Source organism: Anser cygnoides, chromosome 5 (assembly GCF_040182565.1).
Source record: "Anser cygnoides isolate HZ-2024a breed goose chromosome 5, Taihu_goose_T2T_genome, whole genome shotgun sequence".
Lineage (NCBI taxonomy): Eukaryota > Metazoa > Chordata > Aves > Anseriformes > Anatidae > Anser > Anser cygnoides.
Window position 1 is genome coordinate 27,152,988 of NC_089877.1, and position 17,071 is coordinate 27,170,058.

The 17,071-nt window shown below is 36.3% G+C and overlaps 1 protein-coding gene across 11 annotated transcripts in view; it reads left to right on the forward strand.

Annotated features, from left to right (window-relative positions):
• The window catches only part of RYR3 (ryanodine receptor 3), a 234,166-nt gene that overhangs the window by 120,540 nt on the left and 96,555 nt on the right, over positions 1 to 17,071 (forward strand). For all 11 annotated transcript variants that reach the window (XM_066997687.1, XM_066997680.1, XM_066997684.1 and 8 more), the window contains exons 38-40: positions 2,851 to 2,988; positions 10,472 to 10,745; positions 12,456 to 12,570. In XM_066997687.1, coding sequence (XP_066853788.1) covers positions 2,851 to 2,988; positions 10,472 to 10,745; positions 12,456 to 12,570 — 527 coding nt within the window. The remainder of the gene's footprint in view (positions 1 to 2,850; positions 2,989 to 10,471; positions 10,746 to 12,455; positions 12,571 to 17,071) is intronic.

Sequence of the window (17,071 nt, forward strand, 5' to 3'; positions counted from 1 at the left end):
GGGAACAGAGTCATTAAAATGAATTGACAGCATCTCAAGGTTTACGCCAGGAAGAGCATGATAATGGTTTCTTTCTCCTTCCTCGATTTGCTTGAGGTCACTTTTTAAATGTATGCTAATACACTCTGTTCATTCTTCACAGGTTATCCCTAAAATCAGTTCTACCCAGTTCATAGAATTACGTTAATTTAGTGACCAGGAATTAACAGTTTGTGATTTCTGTTTGTATCCATGATTCTGTGCTTGTATTGTTAAGGCTTCTGCTATGATCTTGTGCTTGTCTTTCTGGGTACTCTGTTAAAATCTCCAGCAACCCTCACAGCACCAAGCTGTGATTCCATGATAAGCCTATTACCATTTTTCACCTACCTTAGAAGCCAACCTAAGATGGGTCAGTGGGTTGTGTTTCATTAACTTGTTCAGGAGGATACTGTGTGGGTTTTTATTAAGTCCTTAAGATCAAGTTTTATATCTGTAAGGCTAGCTACTACATTCTAGGTAGAATTTAGATGGGTTTGATGCAATTTGTTCTTGACAATCCTGTGTTGATTGTCATTCATCCTTTATTCTAAGTGCGTGCTAAAAACTTTTTTTCTTTCTTTCTGGCATTTTTTTCCAAGCATTAAAGTGAATAGTCCATATCCTCCTGGCTACTCTTCATTCTTCACATATTTGTGAAGATGTTGTGATCTTTATTGTTTAGTCACTCAGCAATTGAGCTCATCTCTGTTTTTCAAAGGTTATTTGGCATCTCAGAGTTCTCTGAGTACTCCAGAATGAAGACTACAGAGACCTCAGCTTAGTTGGAAATACCTTACTCTATAACATACTTGTTACCTTGAAGTCCCATTAGCTCCTGGTCACTCTTCATCTTTTCAGGAGGTGAAACCCTAGTGATTAAGGATTATTTTTTTTTTGGGTGGGGGTATTTATTTATTTAGCTATCTATCTATTTATTTATTTATTTTAGCATGTACTCTTATTTATTGCATTATTAATTTGTATGTTGAGTGAGATAGAGAATTGAAGATAGAGAAAGCAATCTCATAATTAAAATATTTTACTGATCCTTTGGATCTTAAACAAAGTCATATTCATTACTTTGTACAAATTTAGCATAGGTGGTCACCACAAATAAATGCTCTTCATAATCTGTCCTGACTCAGTTCTGAAAATCAGTACTAAGCAATGTAAGCTGCAGATAAAACTGAGTTGTGCTTGGAATATTTAAACAGCTTTTTAATACTAAGTGTACTTTGGAGTCTAAATGGAAAAATATGTATGCAATCAAGTAATTAAAGGCTGCCTCATAATGAATATACACAAATACTCTGAATTAAAGTTACTCAGGCAGCCTGAATCCTAGCACATCCAAACCGTGAGTGGTTAGTGTTGCCAGCAAAATAATAATTCTCATAATATTTCTTGTGTGTAATTTCTTGACTGAAAACAAAACAAAAGAACGTAAAGCATATTTTATTGCATAATATCAAACTGACACTTGTCTGTTTCATCTGCTGGGTTGGAACTATGTGTTCCAGCGCACAGACCTCTGCCACTTGAATTAAGTGATTAGTGAATAACAATAGTTATTAGGTCAGCTTCTGAAAGCAGCTCTAAGAAGATGGAGCATGAATGACATCTGATCTGGAGAGGTGAATGAGACCCTACCTCCTCTGCTCTGCCACTGTCTTAACTCATCATCCGAGTGTATTTCTTCTTGTCTGTTCATTTCAGATTTTCAGGAGTTATCCTGTCAGTTCCTTTTGCTTCCAGGGCCTAGGTTAGGTTTTTTGGTGCCAGTCTCTTGCATTACTTAACATCCTTTTCTTCTTTCTCTTCTGTCTCCTTACTGGCTACGCTTCCCATTCCTACTCCTTCCAGACACCAACTGTATGTAGCTTTTCATTTAGCTATTCATTTTGCCAAGCCAGTCTTATTTTTCTCATTCCTCAAATTCCTTATATCATCTTACATTTCAGCTTCTGGTTCTCTCATTCTCTCCTACTGCCTCTGAATTTTTTCTTCCTAGTCACTTAGTCACTAGTTTAAAACTTTCCCCTTTGTTAGCTGCTAGTTGCATGCTTTCTCCAACCTGATACCACATTTCAGTTGTTTTTTCTTTTCTTAGTTTCTTTTTGTAATACAAGTTACATCCTCCTAAATTAATTCTTTTTCCTCTTCACCAGCTTGTACCTCTTTAGTATCTGGAAATCTTTTCTTTTTCTCGGTGCTAAGAATCACTCTTACTTTGACCAGCAGCCAAACAGCAAAAACTTCGATTTGAGCTCTGCCCAATTAGCTCTGGTCTGAACGGAACCTGCTTAGACATTCTGTTCTATTGCTCATAACACATGTGGTATCTGATCATCATTAAGAGGTGTAAAAGATTTGAAAAAATGTTTGAATAGTTATGAAGCAACATATTGAACTGTAGTAAACTATTTGTAGAATTGCATCCCTTCAGATACATCTCATTATTTGTTTTAATGAAAAACTTCTATAACTAGTATGTTATCTACAAACTTCTGCCTTCTTCCAGTTTTAATTTCAGATAATATATTTATTTATGACTGCTAAATATCTCAACTGAAAAGTTGTACTATATTGTAGGATATAGTCATTTATTTATTTCATACTGCAGAATATAAGCTAGAGAATCACGTATTTAATCAAATATGACTTTGAGTCATATTGCCATCTAATTGGCACTTAAAACATTATTTTTTCCTCTATGAAATTTGCTGATTAAAAGGTTGTCCTGTAGATATTTTGGGGTAGTTTAAATATTGAAGGAGTTCATCCTCAAAGGTTAAGGTTTGTTTCTAATCATTTTTATTATCTATTAAGGTATTCCACTAGAAGAGGAAGAAGAGGAAGAGGAAGATTCCACCTTGACTGGCAAACTCCGTTCGTTAATATACAAAATCAAAGGTCCACCAAAAGCAGAAAAAGTAGAGCCTAGGGAAGAAGAAGAGAAATCACCTAGTAAGTTTTCTTGCTACATACATACTTCTGTGATGCAAGTGTTAGAAGGGTTATATGATTAGCATCAGTTTATTTTCTAATAAAACTAGAGAATGTACTGAAGAGGGAGACTACCTCTTTACTTTCCTTTTGCCTCTTAGAACAATCACAAGCATACTGAACACATTAGCTACATTGTTAAACAGGGATTTAAAATTGGGGGGGCGGAGTTTGGGTCCGGATCATTAATGCTGTTTTTAAAATTTCCATATTAGTATGACAGAAAAGTAAAAAAAAAATCAATTATGGCACAATAATCTAGACTTGAGCATTCCAAATTGGACTTCTTTTTTTTTTTTTTTTTTTTTTTTTTATATCCAAAAACTTTCTTCTTTAGTTTAATTTTATTTTACTTTTCTGTTTATTCATGAGAAGATGTATGCTTCTCAGGAGCAAGATACACTTCACAAAATGATTTTTCCACTTCCTGTTCTTTATTATTCTTTATTCTTCTCTATTATAAAAAGGGACAACTTTCACCATGTAAGGTTTTGGTTTGAATTCGAAAATGTGGTATAGCCTTCCGTGAAGTAAAAGCTAAAGTTATACCAGTTTGCTTCTACCTCAGAAATTTCTTATAATTAAGGTAGTGCTGAAATGATTGTTAAAATAAGAACTGCAAGATTGAAGTTCTAGAGCTCTTGTAGGCAGCATAATTTGGAATATTGTGACTTTGTTAGTGACTGCTGAACACTTGTACTACTCAAAAAGGTGGTATTTCTATATCAGGACAGCAGTAGCTTGCCAACAGTTCGTAGCTGGACAACTTACTTTTTGCTGTTCTACATCACATTTATGGTAACACAGAGAAGTTACAGTGATAAATCACATCGCCAGATTTTCCTAGTGGTCCAGACAAAAGTTCCATTATCTTGAACTCTTCTGTGGGTTCTTATGCTCTGCATCTATGTCTGCTACTCCTCTGCTCTAATGCTTCTTTCAAAACTCAGCATAAGGTTTCTGTGCTCTTAGTTTTTAGTTCCTTCTCTTCTTATGCTTTTGTATTAGTGACAGCTCTAGAATATATCTATAATGGAAAACGAACTTGTAATACTGTTTTATAACTCCTTAATGATTTTATCAGTATTATTGTATTTAGAACTTTATGAGAATTATTTTTTTTCAAACTTCTTAATATTTTTGTTGTAGGAAATAAACACTACTGAAACCCTTTGTTTTTTCTTATGTATGTTTGCACTTATATTACTACTTTTCAGTGGTATAAATGAAGGTATTTTAAGAACAAAACTAAAACCTATAATTTTGATATCTAAATAAATATTACTGAATAACTGAAGAGTCGATAATAATAGTATTAGGAATGTTCCAGCAGAGTCAATATTAATGAATGTGTTAAAAGATTAACGGTCATAGATTTATTTCTGTGGCATTGACGTGTGTAGTTCTACTAAGGTGAAGAATTTCTTAGTTGGTTAACCAAATTAAGGAATAATGCATGTGTATTAATTAAGTAATTGATAACTCCATGCAGTCATTTTAGTGATGGAAAGCTGAAAATAGACTATTTCATTTATTACTGGCTTCTCAAAGATACATTGCTTTTAATTAAAGGAAGTGTTAAAATAAGAAAAAGTTCCAGATACCTTTCTGCTAATGTTTGCTAGAAGTGTTAATTCAACTTCTTTCCTGTTTGAGAGCAAAATAGTTTTTTTGTTTGTTTGTTTGTTTGTTTTTTAAGTGGCAGATGAATGCCCTGCATTTTGAAGTTATCTCAAGTTCTGTCTGTTTAACTGGAGTATCAATTTGCCATTATTATTTCATCTCTGCAATACTTCATGTTGCATTTTGAAAATATATCGTTCTTTTGTCTCTGTTTCCTCTAACAAATTATTTACTGTGGGTGGTTCTGTTGCTGGCAGAGAAAAACAAACAGTAAAAGAAAATGAGTATATTCCTTCCTACTGCTGCTACGTCTTAGGGTAACATATGCACAGAAACACTGCAAAACACTTGGAATCAGAGACTTTTTATCTGAACAGTATTCCTTTGTATGCACATACTCATGCCCTATTCTCTAACGCAAGAGGGATGTTTTTGGTCTAAATAGGCAAGATAGCTCTTAGCTTGCAATTCTTCTTAACCATCTGCCTGAGCATTTTGAGCCTCATTGATCAGCTCATCTGGCTTTCGCTCCCATGCATTGCCCTTGGTGAGTTTGTTGTATAGTAAGAATATCTGTGTCTTCTTTTGGTTTTGCTGTCATACATTTAGGGGGTTTCAGTGCTTCCCTTAGTAGTAACTATGTGTGGTGAGTAATGAGGTAAAAAGCCAAATTTCTCCAGGCTTTCCTTTAGAACATATTTTTTTGCTGTGCTTGCTCCTTGCCTTTATGAATCAAGATTTTTTTTTTTTTGCCAGCTCTAAGTTTCTATAATACTGTCCAATGAATATCATGTGCAGAACTGTGCAAGTGACTAGAGGTCGCTCTTCTAACCAACAATGGTAGAAAGTGCTCCTCTTGCACTTGCAGTTTGTTCAGCTTGGCAATAGGTCTTTGTGCATGCCTGGAACCATTAATTTCATTTCAGACAGTTGTTCCATCAAGAGTTGTGTGTGATTAGATAACAAAGCTGTTTTATAACTCAGGATACCTCTTACATGATCTGCCTGTTCTGTGAAAGGATACATTCTGTTCTGAAAGCGTGTTTTGGTCTGCTGTGCCTGATAATAGGTTGTAAATACATTAAATTTTATAATAATTTTATGTGCTGCGTGAAAAAGGTTTTTATTCTCCAGAGACTCATCTGTTAGCAGTGTTTTCTCTTTAATGGTAGTAGGACCTACTTTGTATCTGTGAAGAGTCATTTCTTCTTCTGGCTTCATGTGAATTCAGTTGTTGTGAATCAGAAAGCATTCACTTCTAAAGCCTAGGGGTACCTGGTGTTTGGTCTCTGAAACAGAGCGACTTATGTACCTCATATACTGGAGCTTTGGGTCACAAGAGATGCAGTTGGACAAATGATAGTTCAGTGTCAGTTTCTATAGGTATTTCAGATAATCTTTTCAGGCTGGGGCTCCTCCTTGGAGTAATGCATTACATTAATGTGCATATGGACGTTCATATGCACAAGGAAATCACTCAAAGGACAATGGAAAACTACAAAGCAGTAGCTGAAAACTGAGTCCATGTGTGCACTTCCCTCTTTCTCTTTCCATCCTCTCCCCTCCACAAGGGGTAATTTGGAATTCAGAGAGTGAAAGGAAACACGTATCTGAGGTATCCCAATAAAAAAGTGGTGGTGTGAGTGGCACGTACAAATTGCTAAGGTTGAAATTCTCTGACTTCAAGCATCTGGTCATACATACTTAGAGTATGAGTATTCCTAATAAAGGCACCTGAAAGGAACTAAAAGAAATTTTCCTTTCCTTTAAGCACATGTTCAAGTCAACTCAGAAATGGATTTTTATCTTTGGAGAGGAATGCCAGCACTTTAAACTAGCATTAGCGATGAATTTGTAAAATATACTTTTAAAAACAAGCTAGAACTCGGAGAATGAACAACATATTAGTGTTGATTATGATGATAGGACTTTGTAATTGTTAATATATAATTTAGTTAAGTCATATCTATGGAGGACTCATTATGCATCCTTTAAAGATCATTAAGGAACTAAATTTTCTTGTTAAAAATGGGGTAACCTTTAACAACTATTTTTAGCTTGTTATCTATGTCACTATGCCCGGTACTTGGCTTGCTCCTAAATTCTGTCTGCTGGGCTGCCCTTCATGTCCTTCCCCAAGTCAGAGGCTTGTGGTTTGATAAAAGGAATACTATGCCTTGCAGAAATGATTAAGGAAGGGTTTTTATTTAAGATAGTAGGTGATATGACTCCTTTTTAGTTTTATGCAGGTAGGAATATAGGTCAATACTGATCTTGTTCATGGGTTTTTGGAAATAGAAACTGTGACTGTCAAGCTCATTTAACCATGGCTCTTCAGGTGCCTGTAATTTAAGGATGGTATCTGCTATTATAATATTAATTTTTCATGTAGGACCATATATTTTGAATGTGTATATTTGTTTACCAGTCTCAGAACAGAAATCAGGAAGTAGAATTCACTGGCTTGAAAAAATGCCTAAGTTTATTTCCAGTGTTAAAACAATGAGGATCTTAATGTGGATATATGAGAATCCTTGTGTGAAAAGGTTTAGTCTCTGTTGAATAATATTCACAGCTTGCTCAAGAAAAAAAGGAAGATGCAGTGGTAGATTAAGTTGAAGAGCCATACAGTGTGTCCTTTGAGACTTTGTCCCTTAGAGTACTGCTTACACTAAAAGCACAGAATATTGACTTACTAGTTGTTACTTAAAATATTCTTCCCACTGGCTGTTAGCTCCATTTTTTGTTGCTTGTTTCTTAAACTTTAGTTAGAGAACGTTTGATCACAGTACAGCACATTTATAATTTATTAGTAGTCAAAAAGCATACCAGAATCTTGCTGACTGTCATTGAGAGGATGCTGAAGTCATCACTTCTGATTGTTTCTTAACTATTCTCATCTTTTGGTTGAGTTGCAGAAGATCTTTTTCCTGAAGAGCAATGAACAAAACACCTTCTCCATTTCAGTGTAAGGCAAAAGATGTTAGAAAGGATTAGAAGGGAGAAAACCACCAATCACTGCCACAAGCTAATACATCTAATTAGAAAAAAAGACTCTAAAAAGACAATTGAAAAAAGCCTAAAATAAGATACATAGAAGGCATAAGAACAGCCTAGAAAGAATTAGATTCTTATTTCCTGAGGTTTTTAACTCTAATATCTCTTAAGCGATTAATTATAAAGTTTTTGTCAAATTTTGCAATCATTTCTGGCTTTCTTCTTCACATGAGTTCTGCTGGAAGTCCTGAGAGCGTACTGCTGTTCTTAAACTTTTGGGGAGTGTATGTAAGTGGCTGGGAGACGGAGCTTGGGAATTATCTACTTTTAGGCAACAGAAGCTGAACTGCAAAGTTCTGTGCCTTTAAGAAGTGCTTGGATAAATTAATCCTGGGAATGAGCCTTAGAGACCCTGAGCTAGAAGCACCGTTCATACACTACAGTTGTCAGAGTTCAAGAAGCATTTGGACAACGCTCTCAGATACATGGTCTGAGTTTTTTGGGTGATCTTTTGGGGACCCAGAAGTTGGACTTGATGATCCTTGTGGGTCCCTTCCAACTTGGATATTCTATGATTCTACAAATATGATTGGTAAGACCAACTGTTAAGATTCAGATCCATGTAAATCAATACCTTCTTTCAAACATTGACTACAAATGGATATCTGAGGACAGGCAAGAAGAGAACAATTGGATATGATATTTACTACTTTTATGTTGTTCCAGTGTCCAGTTACCTTCAGCTCAGGAAGCTTCCTGTCTAAAGTGGTTTGTCTTTTTAGATCCCCATTCCATTGTTCTGACAAATATTTGTGTAGTTTCCACAGAGCAAATGTGAACTTTTAGCATCTGCCACAACTTTGGCAGGGAATTTCAGGGTTCTTTCATCCATTATGTGAAGAACCACCTTAATTTCTGGCTTAGATACTGTCTTGTGAAGGGCTTTGTTTGATGGACTCTTCTTGTGTTGGACAAAAAAGTGAGTAGTGGACCAGAACTACATATCAAATTCAAGATGTGACTAAATAATAGATTAACAGAATGGCATGTTGTACTCTGCTTTAACTATTCACTTCTTAATAAATACTGAATTTTGATTTGATTTTTTTTGGGGGGGGGATGGGCAGGAAGTGAATTTGAGCTGATATTTTTATGGATCTATTGACAGAACTCATGTCTGTTAAGAACTCATTGTATTGTTAATTTATTAAGACTGTTTTCCAACTTAATTTTATTTGCAGTGACTTTATTTTCAGTGATTTTAATTACTGTTTTATTGCCAGTTTCCAGTCTTCGTTAGTTCTGCTTTTTTTTTTTCTTTCTTTCTGACATTCAATGAGTTGAAAAGTTATTGGAAAGCATTAGTTATTCTAGGGAAGAAGAGTTTAGTGCAAAAATGAAAGAAGAGACTATGCCATAGCACTGAAAGAAGAAGCTGATTGGAGAAGTTAAACAATGTTTTCAAAAAAAAACTTGTTTAGTATTTTCATTCATAACCTTCCCCTAATAATAGAGCTGTCTTAATGAAATAGAGAATCCATCCCCACAGAAAAAGCCTGTTTTTTAAAACAAAATGTAAGAACTAATGACTGTTTTCTATAAATACATCATTAAGTAAATTGTAAGAGAGAAGAACTGGCAAGTGAAAAGATATCCTGATCCATTTGGTATAAATAATGAGCATTTGTTAGAACAAGGACTGGGATATGTGTTTAGTTTTTAGGTAAAGCTCTTGAACTCAGGGCTTAGAAAAATTGTTTACACAGTCATTGAATATGTGACGTGTAAAACACAGAACTGCTCCAAGCAATATGCGTTGTGTACTTCCAAACAACACAATTTTTTAGAGAATGTATTACTAAGTGGTAGTGACTTTTCCAAAATAGATGGGTAACACAGATTAAATTCCCTGTTTTAAATCAGTTTGCTTCTCTGGTTCCTTAGTGTGTATGCAACATCACACAGTTTTGAGATGTTTCCAGGTAGGACGTCATCTTCTTTGAAGATAATAGAGAATCCTTGTTTGAACAACAAAGTAGCTAAACATTCATTGAATGAATGAATAGCAAAAGCTGCTAAAGTCATCCAGTCTTGGCCCTGAATTGGATATTTGATTATTAAAAGAGAAGGAAGCTATCTCATCCTCCTTTCTGGTAGTTTTTTAAGTTTAGAACAGGCTTTTTAATCCCCTCTGGCAAAACTAATTAGCAAGCTCAGCCCACATTCATAAATATTTCTGGTATAATTGGAATCGTACTTGTCAGCTGATAAACTCTCAATAAACTAGATAAACTCTTCAATAAACTGAAAACTTAATGATTAGTTTCTGTATTCCAAACTTAAATTGATATTCATCAAAAATACGATGTTTCTTTGACATTTAAAATTACATTAAAGTCATTCCTAATGAAAAGGTTTTTGCACTAGAAAAAGCTCTGCAATTACTTCTATTTTATAAATCTTAATGTAGAAATGAAGGGCAAATTAAAATGTTAAATTTAGTATTTCACTCACAAGGATCATTCTAGGGGTCCTACTGAGCCAAGAAGTTTTCATTGCTAACAGTGCTGAATTGAATTGACTTGAACAATAAGTAGAAATTTCTTGTTTTCCATCTCTCAGGAACATCACACTTACCTTGAAAGATCCAGGAATTATTTTTCCAGTTGAAAATTCTGTTCAGTCTGCTAATGTTCTTTTGCTTTCTTATAACTGTTTTGTTTTGCCTCGTTGTCTGCTGTTATAATATTTTACTGTAATACGTGTTTTTGACTTTTTTGTGGTTGTAAAGTCTAGTAACATTTTCTGTATTTTATTCTTTTAGCTACACTGAAGGAACTCATATCCCAGACTATGGTACGCTGGTCTCAGGAAGATCAGATTCAAGATCCAGAATTGGTTCGGATTATGTATACCCTCCTTCGTAGGCAATATGACAGCATTGGTGAGCTACTTCAAGCTCTGAGGAAAGCATACACTATTAGTGCTACCTCTGTGAAGGATACAATTAATCTGCTTGCTGCACTGGGCCAGATTCGCTCACTTCTCAGTGTCAGAATGGGAAAAGAGGAGGAATTGCTAATGATTAATGGATTAGGGTATGGAATTAACATCATTTTATTTTTGAGTAACATTTTCTGTTATATTAGTAAATCCTTCTACTTAAGATCCTAAATGAAAATTAGTACAGTACTGAAATGCAGATAAATATTAAATATTTCAATTTTTGGTGGAAATTTCCAGTATGGCTCCAATTGATCTCTCTATGAACATTGTCTTTTTTTTTTTTTCCCTGTGAACTAAGGTGTTTTCTCACCTAAAGAAACAGGATTATTTTTACAACAGTGAAGCCTAATGAGTATTTTTCAGATGTTTTGCTGAAGCTTTGTAAATGTATGTGTTTTAGCATAGAAAACTGATGATTTACATCTGTATTGCTGTCTACCACACCCTTCCTAAATTTAAAGCTGACATTAATTTTGCATGCATATGTGAATAGACTTGCTGCTATCTTTCTAAGTGACAAGTTTGTACGAGTAGCTAGGTAGAACCAGCAAAGTGTTGTTGTGATCTGAAAGATTTCAAGCTGATTAGTATTTATTATGTGATATCAATGATAACGTAAAGTATTTGTACAAGACTGCTTATATTATTCTTTATAACATTAGAATTATAAAACCTTGACTTTGTGTAATCCCTGCTGATACCAGATTATGTTATGAGATTACCTCTGTTAAGCACCAGTAGTTTTGTACATGCCTGAATGTTTTATTACTCCTCATAAGTGAGTAATTGCAGGATTAGGCCAATTAATGTTGGAAGTAAAAAAAAAAAAAATCATTACTTAAATTTAAATGATATATTTAAAAAGAGAGAAAGCACTAGTTGTAAGATTACCTGAGACCTATGTTTATTTGTCCTTCATCAAGAACATTGAACAGTTTCTTTCCTTTACAACAGTTGTAAGGAACTTGCATTACCTTTACTACTTTGCTGTAAAAATTGCAAACAAGAGTCTCTTCAGCAAGTTGAGCAATTTGTAAAAACGCTTTATTAATTAGTATGGGACAGGATTGAATAATTTGTTCTCAATGCTGAGTTTGTGAAATTGATGAGAATTCTAGGAGGGATAAAGAGTAAGCCTTAGAAATTTTAGAAATCCTTGTATCCCCTATGAAAATACATAAACTGTGTTCTGGATTGTGAAACCAATATAGAAGTTCCAGAATGTGTTGAAAGGAGGGTGGGCAGAGTGAAAATTATAAAATATTCCAATTATTTAAGAGAATTTTATGCCATGTTAAATATTCTTCTAGATAGTTCTAATTTTGGAAATATCAATGAAAGACATTTAACTAATATCCTTGAAAATTGAGTCTCTTTAGTATCTTCTACTTTGTGAACTGATAAAATTAATTAAGCAGTGTTTCTGCAGAGATGAGATTAGATTTAGATTTATTGATCCCCATTCTCTACTTACAATGTAATTGAATATATTCTTTTACACTTAGATCTTAACAGAGTATGTTTTTTTCTTTAAAGAGAACAGATGGTAAGAACAATTTAAAGATGAAGAAAAATGCCATTTTGAAATAATTGAAGAGTTTAGGTTCTTGTTACATAGAATTCATGACAATTAGAGGAATGATAGCATGTTTAAATGTGAAGCATTTATTTGTCAGATGTTTTTGTGTTACACTGAAATCTGAGAATTTAAAATCATATTATGACAATGAGTGCATATGTCTGAAACCTCTAATAGATGAAAATAGTATTTCTTGAAAATGTTGCCTTTTCTTCCACTTCAGGGATATAATGAACAACAAGGTGTTTTATCAGCATCCTAACTTAATGAGAGTCTTGGGCATGCATGAGACAGTTATGGATGTGATGGTGAATGTGCTTGGAGGAGATAAGTCTCAGGTAATTTCACTGTAATTTTATTATTCGTTTCACATCTTGTACTTTTGGAAAAGTGTAAAAAGGATGTTAGAGAAAGCTAAGATAAATAGATCTCATATATAAGGTAGATTTTGCTTGTCCAGATTGAAATATTGATTAACGTTAAAAATTGAACAGTTCTTATAGTAGTAGAGGGACTGTCATTCTAGGACTTAATTTTTAAAAAGTGAGAGATAGGTAATAGGTATTTTATTTGTCTTTTAATTGTACCTTAAATGTTTGGTTTTTGTTTTGTTTTGTTTTTAATTTTAAATTAAATATATATGTTATGTGTCTATATGAGAGGCTTAGCTCTGCTAGGAAAATAGACCTCTTCATCTTAGATAAAGTGTTGTTAACAATAAACTGTATAATTAGTTAACTTACAGCAACTTTATTTTGAATGCTCAAATTCAAATACTTGAGCTGTAATTTTCCTGCAAAATTGTGTTTTGCCTTTTCTTAGTGTTATGTTTGAATACCTATATGTTAGTTTAAAGGTAGAATGGCATAAATATTTTGAGAAGCATAACTGAACATTCCTCCGGCTACCTGAGGGAAGTCAGAAATGAAGTGGGCTTATCTTCTCTTTGCTTATGCCTGACATTTTAATGCTAATGCCACCCTCCCCAATAGAGGGGTCTCCTATTCTCCAAATACTGCTTACCTTTTTTTTTTCTTTTTTGTATGGCCAGGCAAACTACAATTATTTCTAACCTGATAAATGCTTGTGTAATTTATAGGTGTCACAACCTTCTGTTTTTGCTACAATTTGTACATAAAGTCCAAAGTGACAAAACCAACCAAAAAAACAAAAAAAAAAAAATACTGTTCCTTCTGATTCTACTTAAGAATGTTATCACAGAGAATTTTTATAGCACAAAAATACATCATAGAAGTTACCATGATATTTTTCATGAGGAATGTAGACCTAGAAAATGAGTTGTTAACCTGGTGTCATTTAATCACAGTATCACAGTATCACAGATTTCTAGGTTGGAAGAGACCTCAAGATCATCGAGTCCAACCTCCGACCTAACACTAAGTACTCCACTAAACCATATCGCTAAGCTCTACATCTAAACGTCTTTTAAAGACCTCCAGGGATGGTGACTCCACCACCTCCCTGGGCAGCCCATTCCAATGCTTAATAACCCTTTCGGTAAAGAAGTACTTCCTAACATCCAACCTAAAACTCCCCTGTCGCAACTTTCGCCCATTCCCCCTCGTCCTGTCACCAGGCACGTAGGAGAACAGACCAACCCCCACCCCTTTACAGCCTCCTTTAAGGTAACTGTAGAGAGCGATAAGGTCTCCCCTGAGCCTCCTCTTCTCCAGGCTGAACAAGCCCAGCTCCCTCAGCCGCTCCTCGTAAGACTTGTACTCCAGACCCCTCACCAGCTTGGTCGCCCTTCTCTGGACTCTCTCGAGCACGTCCATGTCCTTCCTGTAGCGAGGGGCCCAAAACTGAACACAGTACTCGAGGTGCGGCCTCACCAGAGCCGAGTACAGAGGGACAATCACTTCCCTAGACCTGCTGGCCACACTGCTTCTTATGCAAGCCAGGATGCTGTTGGCCTTCTTGGCCACCTGGGCACACTGCTGGCTCATATTCAGCCGACTATCAACCAATACTCCCAGGTCCCTCTCGGCCAGGCAGCTTTCCAGCCACTCATCTCCCAGCCTGTAGCTCTGCTTGGGGTTGTTGCGCCCCAGGTGCAGGACCCGGCACTTGGCCTTGTTGAACTTCATACAGTTGACCTCAGCCCATCGCTCCAGCCTATCCAGATCCTCCTGCAGAGCCTTCCTGCCCTCGAGCAGATCGACACACGCACTTAGCTTGGTGTCATCTGCAAACTTACTGAGGGTGCACTGGACGCCCTCATCCAGATCATCGATAAAGATATTAAAGAGGACCGGCCCCAGTACCGAGCCCTGGGGGACACCACTAGTGACCGGCCTCCAACCAGATTTGACTCCATTCACCACAACTCTCTGGGCCCGGCTATCCAGCCAGTTTCTAACCCAGCGAAGCGTACGCCAGTCCAAGCCCCGAGCAGCCAGTTTCTTGAGGAGAATGTTGTGGGGAACTGTGTCAAAAGCCTTACTGAGGTCAAGGTAAACCACATCCACAGCCTTTCCCTCATCCACCAAGCACGTCACTTGGTCATAGAAGGAGATCAGGTTCGTCAAGCAGGACCTGCCTTTCATAAACCCATGCTGACTGGGCCTGATCGCCTGCTTGCCCTGCAAGTGCCGCGTGATGACCCTCAAGATAATCTGCTCCATGAGCTTTCCTGGCACTGAGGTCAAACTGACAGGCCTATAGCTCCCCGGGTCTGCCCTGCGGCCCTTCTTATAGATGGGCGTCACATTGGCTAGCCGCCAGTCAACTGGGACCTCCCCCAATAGCCAGGACTGCCGATAAATGATGGAAAGCGGCTCGGCCAGCTCCTCCGCCAGTTCTTTCAGTACCCTCGGGTGCATCCCATCCGGCCCCATCGACTTGCGCACATCCAAGCTCCGTAGCAGGTCACCAACCATTTCCTCATGGATAGCGAAGGCCACGTCCTGCTCCCCATCCCCTTCCACCAGCTCAAGGCACTGGGTATCCAGAGAACAACCGGTATTGCCGCTAAAGACTGAGGCAAAGGCGGTATTAAGCACCTCAGCCTTTTCCTCATCCTTAGTAACTAGGTTTCCCCTCACATCCAGTAAAGGATGGAGATTCTCCTTAGTCCTCCGTTTCGCGTTGATATATTTGTAAAAGGATTTTTTGTTGTCTTTAACGGCAGTAGCCAGGTAATGAGTCTGGCCACCCAGAATATCCTATTTTATATCCCTATATCTATAAATTGTGTGTGGAATCCAAAACTTCACCCATTGAATTGGGATTGGCACAGGAATAGAAATCTTACCAAGAAATATGAATATGAAATAGGGTGTGTTTAGAATTTGATCTATTCCAGTCTCACGGTGCCTCATTTTCGCCTTAAGAGTGGAAACTTGCAGATACCCACCATTCAGAACCCTTTTTTTTTTTTAAATGGAAACAGAGGGCTAGAGTCATATTATGAAATAACACAGCAAGGCTTATTAATGGACCTTTGCACTCCATTAACACAGATTTTAGATATTGCGATGGGGAGATTTCATAGAGCAAACCATTGGACAAGGAACTGTACAGGCAGAGAAGTGTTGTTTCTGAGTTCCAAATGTGAAATATCTTCCATACGAACCTTGCAGGGAGAGCACTGTTTTTTAAAGTGATTGCCATATGCTGTCTGTTGATCTCCTGCTGGCATGCTTTTCTTCTAAGCACGTATAGACGTCTCACTTGAAAGGTTGTTCACTTAGGAACTGGCAAGCATTAAACTGGAAAAGGTACGTCTCCGTATGCCGGGGATCTTTTACTGGCCCAGGTAAGGTGTCCTTAGGAAGAAAGGAGTAGGGCCAGAAACAGTGTGCGTGCCTTGGTCAGTGATGGTTTTATATACTCAATTGAAATTCTTCAGGCTTTTGTCCAATTACTTGCTTCTGTACAGTTAAGGAATAGTGGTGGCATCAGACATTAGAACATTGCTCTTTGTGCTCTCAGTTGAGTTCCTCACAACTCTGTTGTTAGTTATCTTTCAAAGAATCCTAAACAGTGCCCTTTTTGACTCTCAAAATGGAAACATTTTACTTCAAAATTACTTCTTACTGATTTGGAAATTTTCAAATTCCATTTTTGTATCGATACCTGTTAATAATAAAGAATTTCTAAAATGACAATTTTTTAACATTGTGGCTCTTACTGTAATTCTGTAAACAAGGTTATGTCACACATTTTGCTTAGTTTAAAATCCCTGTAAATTATGGGGATGGAAGCTTTGCTGAATGTTTTCAGGAATGAATGAATGTTTTTCATTAATTTTCTTCTATCATACGTTTAAAAATAGAAATCATATCTATTGCTACTTTTACATATTAACACCTTCATGACTAAAATAGCCAAGTGAGCCACACACATTAACAAAAAAACCCTGTGTCAGACTATGCTTAATCAACTCAAGTCTGTGGAAGTTAGGAAATGTACCTGATGTCTTGAATAGATAATACATTATCATATAACTTTTAATTAACATAATCACTATTTTACCCACAAAACTGTTGTCTCAGTTGAAAATGCTGCATTAGAATGAATTAGAGTTGTTCTGTAAAGGAGGCAATATTTATTATGCTTTGTATAATGAAGTATAACTAATATTATTTATAGTTGCAAGGTATGAAGTGAAGAAGGCAGGATGTCGGAGGAAGAAAAAACATGGTATTTTGATTAAAGTGCTTGAATATCACCTTGGATCTCACAGAATATAATGCATTGTATAGAATATTATAGTGTGTGTGTGTGTATATATTATATAGAATACATTCCTATTTTTGCCTGATGAGAGCTGGTCAGATTATTTCAAAAAGAATTCTCCTGGGTGGTCATTAATTT